The 25,227-nt window shown below is 42.3% G+C and overlaps 1 protein-coding gene across 6 annotated transcripts in view; it reads right to left on the bottom strand.

Annotated features, from left to right (window-relative positions):
• Nucleotides 1-4,227: 4,227 nt before the first annotated feature.
• FAT1 (FAT atypical cadherin 1) overlaps nucleotides 4,228-25,227 on the bottom strand; it is a 125,060-nt gene continuing 104,060 nt past the window's right edge. For 2 of the 6 annotated variants that reach the window (XM_081020446.1, XM_081020447.1), the window contains exons 19-29: nucleotides 23,323-24,124; nucleotides 22,531-22,662; nucleotides 22,268-22,431; nucleotides 20,861-21,323; nucleotides 19,937-20,090; nucleotides 18,898-19,008; nucleotides 15,670-16,301; nucleotides 14,035-14,172; nucleotides 10,876-10,935; nucleotides 6,774-6,809; nucleotides 4,228-5,748 (exon numbers count right to left, since the gene is read on the bottom strand). In XM_081020446.1, coding sequence (XP_080876572.1) covers nucleotides 5,123-5,748; nucleotides 6,774-6,809; nucleotides 10,876-10,935; nucleotides 14,035-14,172; nucleotides 15,670-16,301; nucleotides 18,898-19,008; nucleotides 19,937-20,090; nucleotides 20,861-21,323; nucleotides 22,268-22,431; nucleotides 22,531-22,662; nucleotides 23,323-24,124 — 3,318 coding nt within the window. In that variant the 3' untranslated portion in view covers nucleotides 4,228-5,122. Of the gene's footprint in view, nucleotides 5,749-6,773; nucleotides 6,810-10,875; nucleotides 10,936-12,307; nucleotides 13,433-14,034; nucleotides 14,173-15,669; nucleotides 16,302-18,897; nucleotides 19,009-19,936; nucleotides 20,091-20,860; nucleotides 21,324-22,267; nucleotides 22,432-22,530; nucleotides 22,663-23,322; nucleotides 24,125-25,227 lie in introns of those variants that run through there. The other 4 variants (XR_013990349.1, XM_081020448.1, XM_081020449.1 and 1 more) reach the window with 4 other exon arrangements.

Here is a 25,227-nt window from a genome sequence, read left to right as displayed (position 1 = left end):
TTTTTTTACAGGGGAGTTTATGTGGGAGTTACATTCCGGGTCATCGTGCGCATTGGCAGAGCATGCATGAGCCTGCCCCGCCCCCATTGCACCTCCCCCCACATATGCATCAAACATGCACAAAATGGGAGTTGCCTTTTGTGGCGTTTGTACGGAGCCCCCAGTCGTCTCACAGACTATTGACCTGTACACCACCAATCCACTGCCACCAACCAGGTTCTCCCCGGTAAATCACTTAGTCTCAGTCAGGTTCTCAAGTTAACAATGAAGATTGTAGTTTATTGCAAACACAAATAAACTTTGAATGCATTCGAAACGCTGTTACCCTTTACCCTCTTAGGCTTATTCTATTCTGTCTCTAACTCTTCTACCTCCCCTCACACAAGAACCAACTGCACTAACTGTCTCTCTCTTTCCATCTGTCTGCCAACTGCTTTTTCCCAACCAACCAACCAACCAACCAACCGTCTAAACCTCGGGCCAAGCCCTTTTATAAACAGGTAGGCTCCGCCTCTGGCTTTTCTATTGGTCTACCTATTAACTCTTTCTCTCCTCCTGTACATTTTCAAAAGAACGGGCAAACGCCACACCTGTATTCTGATGTTAATTCTATAGAGTTCAGATTGCAATACAATAAAATGCAATATATAAGAAGCAAGGAAGATATGGTTTAAAAAAGCCATATGGCATCTAGCACAGCACATTACAATGGCCATGAGGGGCAGAACAATCATTTAGGTGGTCCACCCAGACCGTCAGTGGTTTTCAAGTGGTCCATGGGGAGTAAAGCTTGGGAGCCACTGCCTTGTGGCACCATCTCCTGGGCTTTAATTGAAGCAGAACCACCTGAGGAGGCTGCAGAGGGCAGACCATTAGAGAGATGGTTTATAGTAGCAAAGAAAAAGAAAGAAGCACTCACAAACACCCCTTGAAAGGAAAGTTAAATGCAACAAATAACCTGCACCTTACTTGTTGGAATTTCACTGAAATGTTCTCTTCCCTTTGAGAATTGTAAAATGCAATCTCCTTTTCTCCTTAATTGATGGAGAATGGCCAAAATTTCAGCATTACTGTGGAGCTAAGACGGTAACATAGATAATGTCTGGGCACACAGTTAAGTGAAAACGATCAGTGCTTGTGGGTTAGCAGAAAAGAATTACTTGCAAGGCTGTTGTGATAGTTAATTCTTTTGGTGATTGTAAATAATAAGCCTCATCAAAGTTAAGTTATATATCAAAGTATTATGGCATCGGCTTGAAAAGGTAGTTATAATTACTTCCCTCCAAATGCTTTATCATGTGGGACAGACTCTCTCTGGAACAAGCTACTAATCAAAAGAAGCTTAGATTCCATTTCTCGCAGACTGTTTTGAATTTGGTTCAGTGGTTTCTGCCACAGAGCAAGTTATCAGGCACAACAGGCAGATAAGAGTGTTAAACAAATGCTGGAAATGACAACCTGCACCTCTTCTCTTTCTAAGGGACTCCCATTACTGTCATTTTTAAATAAGTATCAGAATGTCAATACAGAAAAATAAAAGCAGAGGAAAAAATCAAGTCAGCATAGGAAAAAACTACAAACATTTGTGTGTGTAAATAATTGAATCACCGGACTTCATCTAAGTGAATAATCAAACTTGCTCACAGATGATGCCAGAGATTCTGCTAAATGATAATAAACTTCACATCATATTACCCTCTTTGAATTAAATAGAAAACTTCTATTCCCTTTACTGCAAAACAGTACCACACTGTAAGTATTTATTTTATTTTGTTGAAACCTCCTGGTACATTGTGTCCGTAAAGTTCAGAGTGGAAATATTATGTACTTCAGTTTAACCTTTTCTGGGGAACTATTTTGGTTAAGCATACCCAATGTAAAATTCAGGTTGTTCCACGTCTAGAGTGATGATTACATTAAATACTTTCAAAGACGAACTTCCAAGGTCACAATCCCAAGACAGGGTTAAACATTCTCCGGCCCCATTGATTTCAATGGGCTTGAACTACGCTTAGCGCAATGTTGGATTGTGGCTCAACAATGTGTTTTGGAGTTCCATAGCAGAATCTCGCCTTAGAACATAACATCAGGTTGTGTTTGCAGCACTCTTAGCCATATCACAAACAGCTCTTGGAAGCTCTCCATATTCAAGAGGTTGGAGAGGCTGTTGCTTGAGGCAGACAAACCCTTTGGAGCGAGGGCATCACTTGCAGGAATCCCAGCCAAAGTGCCCAAATCAGGGCTCTTTGGCTGGAATTGATGTAAGAGGTAGAGCAGGCTTCCTCAACCTCGGCCCTCCAGATGTTTTGACACTACAATTCCCATCATCCCTGACCATTGATCCTGCTAGCTAGGGATCATGGGAGTTGTAGGCCAAAAACATCTGGAGGGCCGAGGTTCAGGAAACCTGGGGCAGAGCCTGGATTTTGTTGTTGTTGTTGAGCAACAGATCCCCTCTTGAAGGTCCAGCTAGACTTGTACCATCAACATTAATTCTATTGAGCAAAAATTAACTGCAGTGCTTTTTGTGTTTGGGAAGTACAGGTTAGCCACATTGGTGGTATAGGATAGTTCTGGGCATTTTGTCCTTTTTTTTTAAAAAAAGAAGTCGTCGGAGATGATATATTATAAATGTTAAAGGTAAAGGTAAAGGGACGCCTGACCATTAGGTCCAGTCGTGACCAACTCTGGGGTTGCGGTGCTCATCTCGCTTTATTGGCTGAGGGAGCCAGCATACAGCTTATTTATCTACTTGCACTTTGACATGCTTTCGAACTGCTAGGTTGGCAGGAGCACAGACCGAGCAACGGGAGCTCACCCTGTCATGGGGATTCGAACCGCCAACCTTCTGATCAGCAAGTGCTAGGCTCTGTGGTTTAACCCACAGCGCCACCCGCGTCCCTACTTTGTCTGTAGCATCTTGTAATCAGAGTTATAGTGCCTATGACTGTGGAGAGAAATAATTTGTGAAGTTGTAAAACTTTACCAAATGACCAGAGTTCTATTCAGGTGTTCAGTGCCAAACTCTTGCTCTGGAGGGTAGGACTCAAACCAATGGCTTCAAATTGCAAGAAAGGAGATTCTGAGTAAACATCAAGAGGAACTTTCTGGAATTAATAGCTGTTTGGCAGCAGAACAGGTTCCCTCGGGAGGTGGTGGACTCTCCTTCCTTGGAGGGTTCTAAGCAGAGGTTGGATGCACATCTTTCATGGATGCTTTAGAAGAGATTCCTGTTTTGCAAGGGGAGGTTCACAAGATGACCCTTGGGGTCAATTCCAGTTCTACAATTCTATGGTTCTACATAAGAGTAAGGCTGCACTTGCTGCTCCCTTCCATCATGCACTCATCGCCTGGTCCTTTGCTCCTCCCCATGTATTGGAAGGTGAGGGTCTGCAGCAGGGAGCCCTGCTGCACTCATGGAAGCTCAATGCATGTTCACACATGGAGCTTACACAAGTACGGCAGACCCTCCACTTTCTCTTTCAGCATGTAGGGCCCGCAACCCCCCCCCCTCAAGCAATGCTAATCACATGCTTGCATAGGACAAGGGGTTTGAATACATTCCTAAATATACAGAGGGGCGCATCCGGCAGATCAGCATTATGCATGTATTGAGCATATAGTAATCATGCCAATTTTCCCATGTTTTCCTAGCAAATGCTTGGCATGTCTCAGTCCTGTGGCCGGAACTCTTATTCTACATGGGTGGAAAATCGCAGGCCGGGCTGTTAGATGTGGCATGTGAATGATAAAACACGGTTATGTTTTTGCTGGGATTCCGACAATGAGATTCTTCATCCGACAGCAGAATTGCATCACTGCCACTAAATAGGCTGAGAACCTAATCCAAAGCACTAGCAGCAGTCAAAAGGAATAAGAGGATTCTAGAAATCATTATGAAGACTAATACCTCTGCGATCTTCTAAGTAACTGTTGGATACGCTTATTCTCCCCAGAGAATGGGGTGGAGGTATAATTGTATAACACTCACCGGTGCTACAATCAGTGCATAAAAGAGAAGCATCTGAAACGTGAGTCTCATCCTTACATATTGCATCCATTCATCCCATTTGTGCTACTCTTTATTTTAATGAATTAAGCAGGCTCATGCTGCCATCTGGTGGGCTGTATAAGGAACACCGTTTTTGTTTTTGCTGGCTAGGCTTGCGCTAAGCAACGCATCTGCAACGTTACACCTGTGTAATAGATATGAAGTAGATAACGGTGAACAAAGCTAAAGTATTTTATTAATAATTTATTGTCAGTAAGAAAGACTGGCTAATGGTAGATTTCAGTAAAAACCTTTACAAGACCATTGCATCACAAATATACAGACACTATAAAACTGTGCCATGGTGGTTTTGGTTCTAAATAGGTATGCAGTGGCTTCCCTCCTCCCCTCCCCCCACACTTTTCAAGAAAGGAAAAATGTGTAACTGTCCTAGAGTACAGAAACCCAGGTGGGATATTTCCATGTTCGTCACCCAGAAAATATCAGGAATCTTTTACAGCTGGAAATTATGTACACTTGGAAATGCATGATTACATAGAAATCTATAAATGAAATGTCACACTTCTGTGGAAAACAAAACAAAACGGTGAAGTGCTGAATGCTATAAGACCCAGGGCGTGTTGGTTTAACGGCACACTAAAAACACCACTAGAATCAGTGGAAATCAAGTTTCGAAAGTATCTACAAAATCTAGTTAAAATTATTGAAATCAAAACTGTACATAAAATTTACAAAAAGAGATAGGAAAAAAAATGATTTGCTCTTGAACGATATAAATACATTTATCATGCTAAAATGAGGAAGTGGTATGTGTTTTTGCTTTATTTCTTTTAACATAGACAATGTAAGTACAAAAAACACTTTTTGGGGGGGATGGCACAGCCAATGGGAGACCTGTGATCAGTCAAGCGGCGGGAACGAGGTCAGGAAATGGTTAACAAGTTGAAATGAGCTACATGATCCAGTGCAGCCATGCCAGTTTTAGCTCACTGAAACGAAAGCGGCTCAAGCATTGCTGCCAAGAAAAATAAGCTCTCCGATATTTTTCTCTAGAATACTTTTATTTTTTAAGTTCATTAACATCCAGGCACTTTTAATTGAGGAAGGGTGTCAGACTTCTGTGTGGTGCTGAGGCTCGAGCGAAGGGATGATCACCTCTTCGAAATGTCCGTCGTCTCCACTCTCATAGTCACTCAGCATGGCCTCAGACTCCATTTCACAGCATGCCGACACGTCGGAGCAGGAAGCTGTGGAAGCGTACACAGACATGGACATGTTGTCTACGGGGGGCGCTTCGAAGTCTCTGCTGTACCCTACTGTGTAAGGAGCAAAGGGTTCTCTGTAATTCCCGGAGACTCCGTTGTTTGTGTTCTGAGGTTCCGACAGGTCTGGCGGATAGTGATGGGGAAGGTACTGGCTGAGATTGAACCTCTGCCTGCTCCTTGCAGAGGATCCCAAGCTACCTACAGCAGGCATGTCTCTGGATTGCTGTATTGAGTCAAACTGATCACTGTACTCGGGTGGCAACGGTGGGAGGTCGTCAGGCACTGGGAAGTCGTCTGGCGGAGGTGGAAAGTCACTCTCAATGTCGTAACCTCCAGGGTAGTAGTCTGCATCAATGGAATTTGGATCTGTATACAGGGGTGCCGCCTCTTCAACCACCTCGTAATTCGGATACTCCTGTATGCCAGGCAGTTGGACATTGGGCATCCAGTCAGAGGTATCCCAGTGATAGCCTGAAGGGCAAAAACAAAGCAGGTTTCAGTATCTAACACTGAAAAATCAATATACTGCACTAAGGACAACACAACCACCAGCTATTAGAACACAAGAGGAATGGGAGGAATCTGCCCCCGAGGTTAACGAACATTCAACATTACAACAGCAAGGTCATGGTGCACCATGCAAATAGTTTATTGTATTATTCAAGTCTGGGCTAACTAGGATCACAACATACCTCACCCTAAAGTGAGCTAAGGAATGAGCTGGTACACAACAGCAGGAAAGTCATTCTTTGTGTAAAATAAAAGTGTCTGGAAGCCTGTTAGTGGAACAAACTGGTGCATGGTAACTACATTTATCTCAATGTAACATTTGCAACAAGCTCGTGGCTCTGTTTGAAATAAAAGCCTAGCACGATCTGAGCCATGTTTACTCGGAAGTACATCCTACCGAGCCCTGTGGAGTAACAGTGTGCAGAATTGCAAGATTAGTCCATCAAAATTAGCAAGGTTATGATAATTTACCCCGCTGATTTCAATGGGTTTTAAATTACAATTTGATTTTTCCAGACTGAGGCCAGTAAGCTTAAGATTCCCTAATTGTTAAAGCATCCATAACACTTACCAGTTTAGTATTAATGTTATTAATTGCTGCCCATCGGCTGTGGAGTTAATTTTATAACAGAACCCCTATGAAACTATTAGTAAGGACACTCAGGCATTCAAATGCAAAAACAAAAGTCTCCATATAAGCCAATCATGCAGAAAATCACTTTCTGTTGTAGGGCAAGAATATAATATTGTACTTGAAACAAAAGTGCTTACTGGCTTGACTGGTAAAACATGGCTATGTTACAAGTATCAAGATTTTGTGATCCCTTCTACAAAGGGGAATTTGCACTGGGCTAGAATAAGTGTGCAGTAACTGGAGGGAAATAACTGCATACATACACAGTGAGCAGACCAAGTTAGTGTTGGGGACCAAATATTAACAGAAACATTTCAGTGAATGGCAACAAACAACTACATGCAGAAGTCACCTCTTGAATTGCTCAGGTCGGGAACAGCGAAAGACTCTTTAGGTGGCAAAGTGGAGAGAGAGGAAAAAAGATGTGCAGTTAGGCATCAAGTAGTTCAAAAGAACTCAATAGCCTAAAAACAGTAAGAATGTACACAATGCCAACAGTAACAATATCCTTTCTACTGTCCCCTTGTAAGTTAAGGAAGGGGGACTTTATAGTTTAAAGGTGAGATCCAAAGAGATACTTTAGATATGCAAATAAGGTTCTAAAAACTTTATTATTCCCTTCAGTCATATCACAAACTGCTTCTGTAAAGTCCCCAACTGGTCAGGTGGGATGTTGTTTCAAGAAACAAACTCTTGAGTGTGTAGAAATACCGTATTTTTCGCTCCATAGGACGCACTTTTTCCCCTCCAAAAATGAAGGGGAAATGTGTGTGCGTCCTATGGGGCGAATGCAGGCTTTCGCTGAAGCCTGGAGAGCGAGAGGGGTTGGTGCGCACTGACCCCTCTCGCTCTCCAGGCTTCAGGAAGCTCTGCGCAACCCTCGGGAGACCGACTCCGAGGGTTGCGCAGAGCTGCCTGCAGTCCTGGGCTCAGCGCAGCTCTGCGCGGCCACCAGGAGCCGGGCGCGAAGTCTTGAGCCTTGGTTGCCAGCTCAAATCATTGGTGTCCTAGCCATAGGCACCAAGGGGGGGAGGGGCCACGGGGCCCCCATATTCACGGTGTGTTGATGTCATGTGAAAACGCCATCGTGTGGCCCCCGGCCCCCTCAATCGTGAGGGCAAGGCAGCAGCCCTGATCCCTGCCCCTTACAAACCGAGGCTCTGTTGTATAAGATTTCAGGGGGATAGATGTCTAAGAAAGTGTGCCATTGATTTAGTGCTTGCTGAGTAAAATATTAATGAAACGCAGCTGATTTTGAAGACTTTCTTTTAGGCCTTACAAGTGGGAACTGCAACAACATGTGGCAGCACAGAGTACTCTTGTTTGGGATTCCAGCCAGACAACCAGGACCCTTCCCCCCCACCAAGAATACAATATTCCGGAATACACCTTTTCCAACCCCTTTCCATCATTCAGCACTCTGTGGTGTGCTCAATTGTCACTGAAAAGTCATCCCCCCTATTCCACCTCCTAAAATATGTTTTGAACTTCTGCAAATTTTGTGTTCCTCCAAATCTGCAGATACCTCTCTGCAGCTGGTGCCACATTGGCTACGTAAGGGCTGGCAGTCGGAAGATGAGTTTGCCATTACTAAATAGGATACATCTTAATCTCTTTCGTTGTCTAGGTCTTACCCCTGCTTCAAATGCCCTCCTGCAACTAAACCTGTAAGCAAGCCTAAGCATGTTCAGTGAAATTGTTTGTTTATTATGTTTTTGTTTTTAGCTTGTATTTTATGTTGTGAACCGCCCTGAGATCTACAGATGGATACAAATAAAATAAATAAATGAAACAGCAGCACTCTCCTTCCCTGTATATCCCTGCATCATTTTCTTTCTGTTTCCCTGAGTTGAGAATGTTAAGATTATAAACTCATCTACACCAGGAATGTATCCTCTTTCTACTCTATAAAGCTCCATGTATACTGATAGCGGCATTTGACAAACCACCTTACAACACATGCTAAGGGATCTCAGAAATGAAGCTTTTTTTTTGCAATTTCTCTATGCATAGCCCGTATCTAGATGACATAGTTATTTTTACAATTTTATTGTTTATCTAGCTTGACCCTAATGGAACATTTCCTACCCACTAATACAAACAGATACAGTGGTACCTTGGTTTAAGAACAGCTTAGTTTATGAACAACTTGGATTAAGAACACTGCAAACCCGGAAATAGGTGTTTTGGTTTGTGAACTTTGCCTTGGAATAAGAACATGTTCCACTTCTTGTTGAGTGTGTTCCATTTGTAAATTGAGTCCCCCGCTGCTATGGTAAAGCACACCTTGGTTTAAGAATGCTTTGGTTTAAGAACGGACTTCTGGAACGGATTAAGTTCGTAAACCAAGGTACCACTGTAGATGTCTATCTATGCATATAAGCTGATTCAATGAGCATTTTCTACAGAGTCAAAAATGAGCTGGATAAAAGGAGAGGAGTATTTCCAAAAACATTAAAGTCTTGATTATTTTCTCCTAGTAGTCCTTGTACACAGAAGAGGTGTACCCCAGGGAAAGAAGAAACCTATGCTGGGAAAAAGTTGTGGTACGAGCCTGGTGTGAACCAAAACTTTGCTGAGGCTGGTACTATTGAGGCTGTCTGCAGGTACGTTAACAGGAGAACTAGATCTGTCTGGTGATCAACATTTTCAGGTTCTTTCTACTTTGCATGTCAACTGTATGCCTTGGAGAATATCACAGTATTTATATTGCACTTGTTCTGTGCATTTAAGATGCTTTGTGTACCATTCAGTAATGCTTACAAATCCTGTAAAGTAAGCTGTTTTATTATCACCATCATTACATACGGGGAGAGCGGCATATTCTGAGTACCTAGTGGCCAGCCAGCAAATTAATGGCTGACCTAAAATTTGAACTGAAGACACCTCAGTTCATAAGTTCATGTTGTTAAACATTGCACCAAACTTCCTTTCTGTTTGCATTCAACCACCCAGCTACGATATCCCTAGGCAAACTGTACTTTAAACAGTGCCATAGCACTGTTCACTTGTACACCTCTACTATTTCAACAGAAGGGGGGGAGTAGTATTGTTAATAAGATTGCTTCTTTTCTGTTCTGGTTATGCAAGACCTACAAGGATTTTATAAGGTAATCTTCATATATATATTAACATAAACAAATCATAGACATGTAGAGTTGGAAGGAACTCCTAGGATTGTCAAGTCCAACTTCCTGCAATGCAGGAAACTCAGCTAAAGCATTCATGACAGATGGCCATCTACCATCTGCTTAAAAATCTCCAAGGACGCAGAGTCCACAACTTCCCAAAGGAGTACTGTGTATAGCATGCACTAGTGTGAAGTGTGTTCTTCAATCCTCTTTTCATTCATGACACTGCATGGGGCAGTTCCCGCTTGTTCCGGCCGCAAAACGAATGGCTTAAGAGCTGGGCGATAGCTCCGATACTGGCGAAGCCTTTGTGCAGAGAAGAGGGAAGGGGAAAGATGCTGCAAGGAAGAACTTCGCCCTATGATGGCAGATTGCTACTGCTCACCTATGGGGAAGAATGAGGCTGAAAGACAGGATGTCCGGGACTTGGCTGAACACTGAGGAATGGGCACTGGGACAATGTGGGTTTGGAGACTGACTTGGAAGAAGGGACCAGTGATCTGAGGGAGCCTGTAATATTCAAAGGCAGGAGAAGCTGCAGGATTGGAGAGTGGAGAACAGGTGCAAGGGGAGGAAGGGATAGGTCAGGCTGGTGTAGAGTCAAGGAGAGGCAAAGGCAAATTCAGCCCTCCAGATGTTTTGGGACAACAACTCCCATCATCCCTAGCTAACAGGACCAGTGGTCAGGGATGATGGAAATTGTAGTCCCAAAACATCTGAAGGGCTGAGTTTGCCTATGCCTGGTCAAGGGCTTCCACACCTCCTCCTCCTCCTGCCATCACCTCTCCTGTTCTACTGTCTCCCAGGACCAGAAGAGGACTGAAGTGGGAGGAGAAAAGGTTACATGCAGGCAGAGTCTTTGCCTGCTTGAGTGCAGTTCAGATAGGGGAGATACATAAACTGGAGGCAGAGCTTCTCTGTTGCGGCCACTGCTTTATCAGGTGCACATCTAGGAGTAACTGAGACACATAGGACTGATGGTCATGCCTTCTCCTGTCCTGGGAATGTACTTGTGATAATAAAGGGATAATCTGTGCTCAGTGTTATGGTAACATGCCAGGATTTGATGCTGTTTTCATGTTGGAATGCCCTAGTGTATGAATACATGCAGAGGTGGTCTTTTCGGAAATTGAGTAAAAAAAAAAAAATGAGACTAGATTAAACATCCCCATTTGTATGTCTATTAAAGCAAACAAATGTGTATACTGTTTATAAGAAATGATGTATCTTAATTTAATACCTCTAATGTATTAATACATTCCTAGAAGAGAAATGCATGCAACGTTCTGCCCAGACCATAAATAAAAAGTGAAAACTATATACCTTCTTTTCCCACCGTGTCAACAACAGCATTGACAAGGTGTATTACAGTCACTAGGGAAGCTTGTAAAAAGTATGGGAAGGAGCAAATTAAAAGAGAAACTTATAATTAGCAGCAGTTTCAAACAGCATATAAAAGCATACCAAGAAACATAAAAAAAACAACGCTTAAAAATCTTCTAATAATTACACACAATTGCACAACGTTTCAAGTGGGGTTAGGCACATAATGTTTACACAAGCACCAGTGGCATTCTGTTCTGACTGGGAATACACATTTAAAAAAATTCTGTGCTTTTGCCTCTTTGAATATACTCTGGACTCTGCAAACAGCTCTAAATGAATGGTCTGGAAAGGTTATTAGAACGGCAAATGGATTGCAAAGATGAACATGCGTATATACATTTTAGCAATCGTCAGGGCTCATTCGCACTTTACTTTTAGTATCTGGGAATGGATACTGAGGCGCAACATACATGTGTGCTGTGTCAATTGTGAATGGCACTCGTTGATTTAAACGGCCAATTTTCAACACACAAATGCCCAATTCTTTCTCAGTTGCTCCTATTCTTTTTTAAACAAGAAAAAAATTGTTTAAATAGACATTCACCGTTCATAATCGATGCACTGCACATGTATATTATTTTATTTACAAAAAGAGTAAAGTGTGAACTCGTCCTAAGTCAAGTTTGCATCTATCATTTCACTGGTTCGTTTTACTGATACAATAATTTCCCCCCCTAAAGGATTGCAGGTGGTAGATCAAAATTTGCTGAAATTCAAAATGGCATCTCAGTTCTGCAAATGGAACCTGTTTTATGGCTGTTATGTGTCCTAAAGCCCTATGCTGCTTCTCCACAGCTGGTCTGCAAACACCTCCCCCACAGCCAGTGCATAGGATGTTCACAATTTTTTAACTTCTAAAAAAGGAAGAATAAATAAGAATTCTGGGAAATATTGCAGCTTTTATGAGTGCAAAACCAAAGGTAAGAGGTGGGTAGGAATGTTGAGCAGGTTTTATGTGAAGTTCATGACAGGGGAAGGCAAGTTGAAGAATCAGAGAAAAGGTTAAGTGGAGGTCATTTTTAAAAGCACTAAAAGGTTTAATGAAACAGGCTTGGATCAAGGCTATTTCATAAGGTAATGCAGCTGATGTGTAGGAAGAGGAAAAGGAGGACAGGTTCAGTGATCAGGGACTGAAATCTTTCCAGTGTTTTATTTTTCCATTTCCAAAGTTCGTTAGTAACAAGGTATGGATGCCAACTGCATATAAACGCTAGGCAAGCCCAACAGGTTCAAAATTATTGGCTATGATGGCTAAAGACAAGTAAAATAGACAAGATAAATTTTCTCGGGGGGGCGGGGATCAGGAATTTTCCTGACATAAACTGAAAGCTTCCAATTCAAAGTTTTCTGGAATAGTCTACATCAGCAAGCGAGCGAACTGAGGAGAAAATGGAGAGGGGCAGCAGAAGAGGAACAGAAAGTCAGAGAAAGTGAGGGAAGAAGGGGAAGGGGGTGAAGTGGAGCCAAAAAATCACACAGAGCCCAGCAGTGGGAGAGGCTGCATGCTGCTGGATGGACAGAGGGAAGCGGGTGGGGAAGCAACACAAGATACAGAGGCAATGGGAATGTGAGTGGAAAAGCTGGAGAGTGGGGAGGGAAAATTTTGAAATAACCAGCCAAATCGTTGGCTAGAGTTCTCTGGTTCTCTAATTAACTGGCTGAGTGGAGAACTGGCAAGCTAAGTGTCATGCTCATAGCTGCATAATATTGTCAACTGTGACTTTCAATTCTGACATTTACCATTTGCATTCCTTTCTTTTATCACTCTGAATCATACTAGCATATTTGGAACTTGCAGCCAGCCATAGAGAAACAAATGGTGCGTACTAGTTGTTACAGTGCAAAACTATAAACTCGTTTCAAAACTCTATTTCTGTTCTACAGCTTTTTTTAAGTTCCTTTCGTACTGAAAAACCATTAATGCATATACATATAACAAACACACACACATACACAGAAACGTCACTGAAAGTGCTAGTGATCAGTAAAAAAATAAAAAAAACTTACTTTTTTTGGTTAAGTAATAAAAGGAAGTTTTATGTTGAGACCACAAACAAGTTAATACACTGAAATAAGCAGACAGGACATCTTGGCTGAGCATGAGCAAAATACTATGTATTTTAAAACGGTAGCCAATTATTTCCCTAAGCTTAGTAACAAAAACAGAAATGAAGCTTTGGAGTAATTTAAAAAATAACCCAATGAAGGTCAAATCCAAAGTAAATTCACGGAGTACTTTTGACAGGTCAGGGCCACTTTCAGAGTGTTTCGCTCACACTGACAATAGTATAGGGCCTGATTCAGTGAAGTGGAATGTCTTCCATGCACAGAGATTGGGCACAAATTTGCTCCTTATCGTGGCATAAGCCAGATAGCAACACAGCTACAATAAAAGCCCTGCTGGACAACTTCCTTCATTACTAACGTTATCAGACTTACAAGCCAGTCCCTCATACTCTGCTTTCACTCAGTACTGCTCTGATCCATATGGGAGCTGAGGCAGCAGCAAGGAAAAAGAGGAGACAAATGAAGCAGTAATCCAGTTTTCAGACATTTTAAAACCTCACTCCATCCCACACACCTCCAATATTCATAACCTCACTATTTTTACAAAAAGAATACTCCTTGTCTGAATGCAATTTGCTTCAGATCAAACATTCAACATTAACTATTACAGGTTTAAACGACTTATAACCAGCTTATGACGTCGTCTGCAACTTATAATAATGCATCTCTGCAGAAGTGGCTCACTCACCCAGAGGGGTGGAGACACAGTAATGGCCTCCCAGCAGAAGCAACGCTGCCATTTACCAGGAGGCTGAGGGGCAATACTGAGGTGGTGTCTGTGTTGTGTGTTGCACCCGTGCAAGCGCCTGGTTGTCTCTGCCCATGCGCCAACTCACACCTCACTTTCCTAGCAAGTGGGAGTGCTGCTGCTGCTACTGGGAGGCCATTGCTGCAGTTCTTTGCCCAACTGGGTGAGCCGGTCCTGACAATATGCCTGTTGATATTTGTAATGCCAGCGTGAGGCACCTATGTGGAGACGGTAGACAAGGAAGCAGAGCGACACGAAACAGCAAGGCATCATCTACCTACCATTATCATCACATGATTCTGACTGGAACGAGCTAAGGGACTGGACCTCCGACACGCTCTCTCTAGCGCTGTAAGGCTGAGAAACCTTTTCTTCCAGGGGCTTCTTTGAAAGGCAAGAGTCAAGATCTACAACTTTAGCTGAAAGACAGAGACATAAGCAGAAACAATCAATGTGACAACCAACTTGCCCCTACAGTCACAGTCGTACCCTGGTTTTTGAACAGCTTAGTTCTTGAACGTTTTGGCTCCCGAATGTCGCAAACCCGAAGTGAATGTTTCAGTTTGCGAACTATTTTTGGAAGCCGAATGTCCGATGGGGCTTCTGCGGCTTCTGATTGGCTGCAGGAGCTTCCTTCAGCCAATCAGAAGCTGTGCTTTGGTTTTCAAACGTTTTGGAAGTTGAATGGACTTCCGGAACGGATTCCATTCGACTTCCAAGGTATGACTGTACTAGAAACATGACAAAAAATTAAGCTTCATTGTTTTAAAACCCCAGCAGGCATTTTACTTGAAGCCTGATTTTATAGTTTTAATCGTTTTTTTTTTCTTTTCTGCACTGCATTCTTTTGTACACTGCTCAGGAGATGATGCTGGTTAAATGGGGTATAAATTGTCTAAATAAATATACAGTGGTACCTCGGTTTAAGAACATCCCTGTTTACGAACTATTCGGTTTATGAACTCCACAAAACCAGAAGTAGTGTCCCAGTTTGCGAACTTTACCTCGGTCTAAGAACGGAATCCGAATGGTGGAAGGGCAACGGCGACAGGAGGCCTCATTAGGGAAAGCGCGCCTCAGTTTAAGAACAGTTTCTGTTTAAGAATGGACTTTCAGAACAGATTAAGTTCATAAACCGAGGTACCACTGTATAGCAAAACACTGCAGTATACCAATCCCCTACAAATGTTTTTCAGAGCCAGTCTGAAATGGGAGCTTTTTGGTGCTGTTTAGGCCTTCTGCGGTGGGAAAGAGAAAAAAATACACATTTATTTCTTCTTCCTCACTCCCCTGAGGCCTTCCCTCTGTTGTCCTATATAACTCTAGAAGGTTTGTGTGTTGACTGTTAGTCTTGAAGGTGAGCTGCAGGGTGGGCAGCTAGGGTGTTGCTACCATTGTCTCCTTTCCTTTTATCTGAAACATCCCCTTACAGCACAGGAGAGGGATACTTCCTCCCCAATATTCCTGCTAAGAAGCAGCCAGGGACTGCCCCTCCATTTCTCCCTTGGACACCCTAACATTCTCTGCCTACACTTCTCTCAAGTACAGCCTAAACCGAAAGATTTGCAGACTCTGCCAAAATTCTAGTTCCTTTAGATTCCCTTTTCCTCAACCACAAGGCAGACCTGAGAGCTGCTCACAGAAAACAATGGAGAAATTCAGGATTTTGGCAAGGCTGTGACCGAAAAGCAGTGTTTCCCTCCCCTCCACAAAAGTTAGCAGCAAAATCAAGTATTTACTGCCTTTGATGTTCAGCGTCAATCTAGGAGTTCCCTCTTCCGAAAATGAGAGAGCTCTATTTTTATTTTTATTTTAAATCTGTATGTCTTCAACCTTTGTAGACAATTGCTAAAAGGAGAAATCTCAATATTCTGCCAGCAAAGCTTTTTCAGTTCAAAAAAGAGGCGGCGGCTTACTGTCATAATCGAAGTCCCAGCTGGGCTTCTGTATTGAGTCGCTGTCTGATGGTGAATTGGATGGAGGTGGGGGAGGCAAATTTGGAGCCACACTGCAGACAGCCACTGCTTTCCTGTGGCCATGAACGGAATCTGGGTTAAAAGTAGTAAACTCTGGGTGCTCTGGGATTGTGGAACCTTCAAAAGAGTTCCTGTCCAGATTGTTCCTTGAGTCACTTGGAATGCTCGGAGTATATGAAATGGGACGAACAGGCACCTGGGGTGGAATGTCAGAATAAATGTTCTTATTCAGTTTGGAATCAAAGTACGGCCTTTGCAAGAATGCTGTTGTTGTTCCCAGATGTTTGTCTTCAGGTTCTGGCTGGCTTTTCTTCTTCTTCTTCCGGATGACTTGGCGGCAGAAGACAAAAATCCCAACCAGTATGAAGACCCCTGCTATGAAAATGATAATTCCAATGACTTCTGCTAAGCTAATGTTCCAGGGGGTTGAAACATATTTGTTCAGGACGTCGGCACAATGCCTTCCCCCAAATCCGTGGCTACAATTGCAGTGATAGGCACCGTATGTGTTCTCACAGAGAGCGCCGTTCTGACATGGGCTTTCTAAGCATTCATCAACATCGGTTAAACACCTGCAATGAAAAATTAACAGGTAAGGAACAGCTTACAAATGCAGAAAATGGGAAAGTGCAGGATATATTTATAATATCAGCACATAAATTTTTTCCATGTTAAAAATACTGTGACTCATCTGGAGTGTTGGGTGCCAGTTTTCATTTTTATCATTATTATCATACCCTCCAACATTTCTCCAATGAAAATAGGGATGTCTTATTTAATACTAATAATGCTATTATTTATGCCCTGCCCATCTGACTGGGTTGCCTCAGTCACTCAGGGGGTGGGAGCTTACAACATATATAAAAACATGATAAAACACCAAACACTAAAAAACTTCCCTGTACAGGGCTGCCTTCAGATGTCTTCTAAAGGTTGCCTAGTTACTTATCACTTTGGCTCGGGAGCGCTGCATAAGTTCATACTTTCCAACATTTTTCTGGTGAAAATAGGGGAGTCCTAAGGAAAAGTGGGACGTTCCAGGATAAAATCAGAAACCGGGAAGGCTTCTGTAAATCCAGGACTGTCCCTGGAAAACAGGGACACTTGGAGGGTCTGTATTATTGATTCTATTATTATTACATTTTGTTCTAATCTGGCCCTTTCTCCAAGGACTCCAGGACAGCACACATTGTCCATACCTTCTTTTTATGCTCAAACAACCCCCCATGCTTCCACACCTACATGCCTTTATACAAGTTTATATGGAACTACACTTTTAATTATGTATTCTGTTTAAAACATATGTGTAACAGACAGCAAGAATTCTTATTTAATATAAAGAGTCTTTGCATGAAGCAGTTACTCTGAACCAACCATATTTTACAAACCATCTTCAAAGGCAGCCATGTATCCAATACACTGGAGCAGTTTTAACAGGATGTTACCAGAGCACAGACAATTGCAGCCTGGGAATTAATCACTTCATCACTTAGTGCCTCTTCTGGTACTCCACTCTAAGTTGGCACAGCAAGTTATTCAACAACTGGAACGCCAGCACTGGAAGAGCTCCTGTTGACTTGAGTTCTAAGTATGCCAGGGAGTAGGATTAGGAAACAGCTCTTATTAATGAGCCAGTCTTAATCTGGATAGAGCCTGGTCATCCTATTCCACCCAACCTCCTTCCTTTGCTGATTCCCCAAGCCCCTTCCTCGTTTTCTCCCACGTCAGCTGTTTTGCTGGCACCCTGGCTGGCAAGCAGGGAGAGGGATAAGAGAAAGGTCTCCCTCCTCTCTGTTAGCAGTGCCTGATGTGCCACTGACTACACAGTGCACCAAGCTGCCTCACAAGTAGCCCCACCCCAACAAAAATGTGTTTTGAATTCAGGAAAATGCATTCTTCCATGAACTGAAATTACACGACTGGACACATTCATTTACCATACTGCAAACAAAGTGGCAGCCAAGTTGCTACACATGTGAGCTATTTTATCCCCAATGGGTTTAGCAGGTAAGTTGTAAACGGGTTACCACAGAAAGCCAAGGCAAAAAACAACCACCCCAAAACCAAACTGCTTGGGACAACTTTGCTGGACTGCCTTGTGACAGCATCATAGTGGTGGTGAAAATACTGCACTACATAGGGGACTCTAAACATGAGTTCTCACTCATATTTGGTGTGGCAGGCCACCATTTTTCCTATTTTTACAGATGAAGGATGGAGTGTGTTCAGGCTCCACTAACAGTTTGCACTCGTGGCGCTTTGCCTTCTTTAGTTGATAAGGCTGTATATGCAGCTTCAAGGACAACAGCCAATAAGATCACAGTAAAGGTAGAAATTCAAACCACGCTTCTCAGGTCCTGGCAGTGCTCACTGGACAACACTGGCTCAGAAATTCAGAAGATTTCAAAATCTCTTTAAATACTGGAATTCAGGAAGTATTCCATTGCTTGGAGAAAGAAACCAATTCATTATATTACAAAAAAGAAAAGAAGATAAATATGTAGGGAGGGGGAAGGTAAATCAACTTAAAATTGTATTTCAAATGATCTGCAGAAATGTTCTAAAACTTCCATAGCAAAATTACCTCCTTGGTTCCTGTTCAAATGCGAACATTTTACCATTTAAAACTGCGAGCAAAAGGATGCTAATTCTAGTGCAGCTATGTTCTTCCCCCTGAAGTACAGAATGATCAGTAAAATCCCTGATCATGAGAGATGAAAGAGAGCTAATCCCAGTTTATTTGCCTTCTGCTGTTTTCTAGTAAAACAATATTTCTGAAGATTGAATATTATGCTATAATGCAATGAAGAAAAATGTGTTAACATCTATAATACATGCCTCAATAAGCAAGGAGCCCTCTTTTGTACACACACAGAGGGAGAGGGAAAGAAATTCAGGTTTGGTGTCCTTGGAGTATGGGAGCAATACCAGATGCAATGTATTCCCTTGTCTAGGATAAACTTGGCATAGTCCCCATCAATTTCAAGCAACACTAAATGCTACTGGCCATCCCTGAGCTGAATGCTTTGTAGACACACAATTCTGGGATGATTCTCACAATCAAATTTGTACTACAGCCTCCGATAGTAAATATACACTTTAAAAATAAAAAGATTTATCCTATATGCTAATCTTTGTAAGGGTTATGAACAGTACAAAGCTACCCACCTGTCTCCATGAAAACCTGCTTCACATTCACAAACAGGTCCATCTAAGCTATCAATACACTTCCCACTATTTTTGCATGGGTTGTCTTTGCAATATGGACCAATCTGACACCTGGAAATGGGAAAAAAAAGAGAACAGATCCTGTCAGTTTTCTTCAAAGCTATGAATAACATGAGTGTTGATGATGACCCTCAGGTACAAGCAATGTTGGGTTGACTCCCATGCTTGCAAATGTGCCCAAAGGCTTGCAGGACCAAGTCCCCCAAGTAAGACATGGTAGGATGTGACATAAAGGGCCTTTTCACATCTTACGGAAATAAAACGTGGGTTTGCAAATAAAACCGTTCACTCAAAAGATGCACACGCAATCTGGGATTCCTGATGAGTATGGGTTGCTTCCCATGGTGGCAGAAAACATTTCCTCTGGGGGAAGACTTTTTTTTGCTGATTTTCACATCTCATTGTAGTCCTTCAAGCCATCCATGAAAAGCTGTTTTGAAAGTGGGGGGATCCTCTGGAATAGTATGCAGAGAAGGCAGCAGTAGGTGGGGGATTGCAAAAAAACAACAGGTGCCCTGCCCTGTGTGAGTGGAAGCGCTTTTCATTGGTGCAAAGTCACCATTGGGATGTTTCTACTCATTGCTCACCCTTTATCTTTTCAAGTGTACAGTGGTACCTCGGGTTAAGTACTTAATTAGTTCTGTAGGTGCATTCTTAACCTGAAACTGTTCTTAACCTGAAGCACCACTTTAGCTAATGGGGCCTCCCGCTTCTGCCACTGCACGATTTCTGTTCTCATCCTGAAGCAAAGTTCTTAACTCGAGGTACTATTTCTGGGTTAGCAGAGTCTGTAACCTGAAGCGTATGTAACCCGAGGTACCACTGTACATGTAAAACATCTTGGCCCTACACTTTAAGAAAATGCAATCTGTGAAACTGTCTCAAAGGATTATCAGAGAGCGTTTATTCTAAAGGCAAAACATAACTTGGGAAAAAATACCATAGGTTTAATTCTATTTTGCTAGCAAAGAAGTCATACCTCTGACCAGTGTACAATCCTCTGCACTGGCAGATGAAATCATCACTGACGGAAATGCAAGTACCACCATAAAGGCACGGGTTGGAAGCACATGGGTTGACACTTACATCACAGTGAGTGCCCATGAATAAAGGTGTACATTTACAAAAATAACCTGCAAGAAAAACAGTATTAAAAAGATGTCACAGGTACCCACAAAGCAAAACACTGTTTTCTGTAACATATGGAACCAACCTTCTATTAGATCTTCTCAAAACCCATGTAAAACAAAAACTAATGTTATTTTGAGCATAACCAGAATATGAAAGCAATCCTAAGCTACTAAGAAGTTGCAAACAGCCAGACAATAAGCTATAATGAAGTGTGTCACTGGTGTAACCAATTTATAGGGTCATAACTTAAACCACAGCCATTTCAGAACTTACAAGGTTGCTATAATACAAAGGACACAACAATTTCCATCCTGGAGCTAACTCTGAAAAGCCCCCCAACTAGTTTCTGCTTATTTTACCTGGTAAAAGAGGAAGGGCAAGACTCAAATAACGCAAGGAGGCTTGTGATGTTCTCTCTTAAGATGTACGAAGCTTCATTTTCATGCTCAGAAGCATTTTTAAAACTATCTTTTATTCTCCAAAGTAAACACAATTCTTAAATCTAGAGCTGCTGGTGCTGTCAGTTGTGGAGCCCAACAATATGGAACTACATTTATATTTCTGATGTAAAATGAATGCATGATGAAATATAGGCCTATAGACAGTAAGTAAAGTATTTCAAATAAGTTCTTTCTCCTAGTAAGAAATGAAGTTTCTCATTTAGGTGAACTCAAGTACTCTGGCCACCGTATCATTAATTCAGCCACCAAGAATGAAAAGAGCATCCACTACTTAATACAAAGCAAATACTGTGAAAATGCGCCAAACTTACCTCCACTGGGTAGTGGGTTACAAATGCCCCCATTCTGGCAAGGACTACTTGAACAATCCTCTGTCATAGTCAGTAAACACCCAGGGGATACTTCCACAGATTCTTCCATGTGTGCGTAACTCCGTGGTTTGCTGTTCAGGGGCAATTCTTGGCCATTTAGTACAATGGAATCCATACAGCCTCTGAAGCCATTGCTAACCTGCGGGCTCCTTCCATGCCTTGCACCTTGCTGCCGAATGTGACCACCAAAAAACACATGGTTGTCCAGGTTCAGTGTCCTTAAAGTGCCAGGAGCAATGCCAGACGCGGTGTGTACCCTGTCCAGAATCAGCTTGGCATAGTTCCCATCAACTTCAAGGGACACCGAATGCCACTGGCCGTCGTTGATCTGTGTGCTCTGCACAGACACAATTCCAGGGCCACTTCCGCAGTCAAATTTGTACTGCAGCCTCCCATGGTAGATCTAAGCAAAGAGAAAAGGCAACACATAAACAGATGTCCTTTCTCTCTCTCCCAGCTTCATTTGTAGTAACAGCCCAGTATGGCGTTACCTCCTGTTGCCACTGATAAGTGATGCACCTGTAGGATCCAGACTGAAACCACCTTGCTTCCTTACTCATGAGGTGATCCTGGGTGAAAGGGGCCCACCTCTTGGCAATGGCTGCCAGGAATGGCAGCATGCACCACGATGCAGGATTCTACCTACTGGCCACTACATGTGGGACAAATAAGCAGCAGAACCCTATTAAAGAAAACTCTCATATGAGCAGAAGCCTCTAGTTATGTTAAAGCAATGTTGATGCTGAGAGCTTTATTTAAGCACCCTGAACACACCTTTGGGGTCATTTGATGGCATATCTAAACCCTTTGGCTTCAATGAAGTGCTTTGCTTTATTTTTTTCTTCCTTAAGAAGAAAAAAATATTTTTCTTCCTTAAGGTTATGATTATTAAGCAGAATACTTTCAGAATGGTGAAAGATCAAGGGGGTTCACTTTGGTGGAAATGACTGTGCTTTATATATACATTTTCAACCTCCAGTTACTGCTGGCCACACACACACACACACACACAGGCATTTTCATTCATTTTTCCATCTCAGTTAACACATCCCTTTTCAGTGTTTTTTATCATAGCATATTAACGTGGGGCATATTTGTCTATAAAGTGTTAGCAGCTGGAAGATTTAAGCATCATTTCCAATACTGTAGAAGGTATCACATACTTTACTAAACATGTACTGTCTATTGCCTGCTTATTTACAGGGTGTTCAGTTATATGTCGCTGGTTGGAATCAAATGATTCATTCTAAGCCTGGGACAATTTAGGTGCAAATTAGATTTCAAAGTGAGTGTGTTAAGGCAGTTTTCTGCGCAGTTTAAGGCTTCTAGCATTTGAAACTAACACACCTCTAAAATGCTATAGTCCGTTCCTCGGGCATACATAACAACCGCTTGAGTTGAATACGTCCTGAGTCTCATAGTGAGCTTCATTTCTTCCTTGTTCTCGTTTTCCATGAGGCGATACTTCATGTAGCTGCTTCCAGTAAAAGTCACTGATGGTCCAACCGATACTTTAAAAAAAAGAGGAGGAGAGGGAGATGGCTCAAAGCTGCATTTCTCAGCAAGAAGGCTGAAGACAAGCTGAAGGGTATTAGGAGTTAAAATCTTACCAGGGCACTGGGCATTGTTGCTTCCGTGGCAAATGCAAGTAAACTTTCCTTCTCTGGGATCTGCTACACATTCTGTACCTTCAGGGCACGGATTCCCCTCACAGGCACTGCTCACAAGGGGACAGCTTCCTTCTGTAAATATAGATAATAGTTATATATAAATAGAGCAAGGTTTTATTTTTATCACATTCTTCCCAAACATGGCAATTTTTTTTTAATGCAACGACTCCTAAAACTGAAAGCCTAATATTCTCCAGGCACAACGGGTGATGAAAATTATAGCTGTGTTAAAGTAGGTGACAAGGAAATAAGCAAGAAATTACAGGAGACATGGGATTCTTAAACTGCTATAATATGAGCTCCAGCTGGGAGAACTGCTCACCTGACACTGCAACACTTTCTTCTCCCGACATGACGCTATCCTAAAATGTTACCTAGCTAAAGCCGAACATATATTTTAACTGCTTCCATATCCCTTAAGGCTGCTGATCCACTTTTTTCAAGGGCACGCTATTTCCCCAAAGGTACTAGTAGAATTTCCCCTCAAAATCTATGCTGAAGATCTTGTGCAGAATCCATTTAAAGACAATAGAAGGCAAAAATGAAATTCTTCAAGTGCTTAAGAGATACCTTATTAGCTAAAGGAATAACTACCAGGTACATCTTCCCTATCTCATGAAATTGCTAGGCTTAAGACTGGAGCCTTAAAAGTAAGGAGTGCAATTAAACCCTCTGCGATGTGAAAGATCATACACAATTTATTTTCCAGCATACTTTGTATGGTTACTTTACCTGTACAAAGACAGGCTGCAGTTCTCCGGTGATGCGGTGTGACAAAACTCAGCCTGGCAGTGCTGTGGGTTGACATGATGTTCTCATCTAGGGTCACTTTTTCTTCACAAAATTTCCAAGGGCAATCGAGGCCCGAACACAGCTTGAGGAAAACGTTGAGTATCCGGACGCCCAAGGTCTCTTCAAGGTCAGCCACAGAGGAGTTGATCTTATGGAGCAGGGCTCTGGTTGAATGCTGAGAACCAGCAGACTTTTCTACAAGCAGCAGCACGTCAAGGTTCAATGGAGGATCGGACGGTTGCAAGCTAATAATCTGTATGTCATTTCTTCTGACTCCCAAGGTGGTCCTCAGAGCCCTCTGAAAATTGCGCCAATAGTCACCGATGAACTCCTCGGGGGCAAGGTTGGCAAAACGGAAAGCTATACTGTGGTTCAACAGTTCCTGCGTGATTTGTTGGATATGGACTGAAATGACAGCTGCGGTAGTAAACTTTCCATCTGTAACAGTAACGTTCAGCAGGTATTGTCCTACATCTAGCCTTTTGTGAGCTATCACCTTACCACCTGTTCTAGAGACAGAGAACACTGAGTCCATCTTGGGATCCAGGTGGTATGTCAGAGTGTCATAAACATCCTGATCAGTTGCATGTACTTTTCCAATGACACCGCCAGAATATTCCTCCCCAAAGGTTGTGATGAAGATTTCCAAGGGCAGAATTGCTGGAGGATGGATGCTTTCCTCAATGACCCTAATGTCCACGTAAGTCAAAGATGACAACTGAGGTCTTCCATTATCAGCCACCTAGTGGAAAATGATGCACAAGCATTGAGTTTCTGCTCAATTTCATCAGCTTTTAACTAGAAGCTTTATATGATTATTAAAGAGGTCAAGGTCTTTAATGAATGCTTTGTACAGAAGAACTGACCAGCGAAGAGCTGCCACATTAAAATAGTGCAATTTGCTTCCAACTTTTGGATCGCAATTAAGAACCATCCATGCACGTGCGGAGCTCCAACTACTGGAACTATTTCCAAAGAGTTGCCAATGGTTCTTGAAGAAGCTACTAGTAAACCTGCCACAGTGTTTTATGGAAAATATTAGCAATGAAGTAACCCGTTTCAAACAGCAGATGGCACTTTGAAAGCTTTCCCCCCTTCGAGATCCAAACTCAAAGAAAGCTATTCTTTTCCCAGGAATCACAGAGCCACATACAAAACTATTCAATGAATGTATTTCTTGAGATACTGACAAGTTATCCAATTACGAATCTCCTAAATATGTTACTACACACACCATTAAAATCAGAAGTCATCTATTTTGAGATTAGGAAGGAATTCTCTCCACTCCCTCCAGTTCAACTTAAATAGTGGTGAGGTTTTTGCCCTCTTGAGCTGCTGCTCTGAACTCTTAATGCACATGACTTAAGAGATGGTTCCCACAAGTAACAGCAGGACCCTTATTGAAACAGCTACTCAGATGAACAGGGTGCAGCTGGAGAAACTTATAATTTACATGTTCAGGGGAAAGGAGCCAGGATCCTGCATGAGCTCACTACTTCAATGCTGTAGTTGCCTCTCAGGGTTGTTGTGAGGGCAGTACAGAGAGGGGAAGAGCCATGTATTTCCCCTGGAGTTATTTGAAGGGAAGGAGAGATATAAAAGCAAAAAATGCAATGAATGAATTTTGTGCAGGTGCATCTGCCACGGGAAGAAACCTATGCTTACAATAAGTTTCTTTAATTGCCATGTCATGCCTCAGTCAAGACCAGTACTGGGTAGTGTAGTAGCAGCTTTCAGTATAGTCACAGCGAAGTATACTCCAGATTAGTGTTAACTGATTTATACATTCCACACTAAATCACTACTTGGAATATGCAGCAGCACTCACAAATATTGTAAGATCAT

This window comes from Podarcis pityusensis (assembly GCF_964106645.2).
Source record: "Podarcis pityusensis genome assembly, chromosome: 9".
NCBI classification, from domain to species: Eukaryota; Metazoa; Chordata; class Lepidosauria; order Squamata; family Lacertidae; genus Podarcis; species Podarcis pityusensis.
This window is presented reverse-complemented; position numbering and strand designations above follow the sequence as displayed.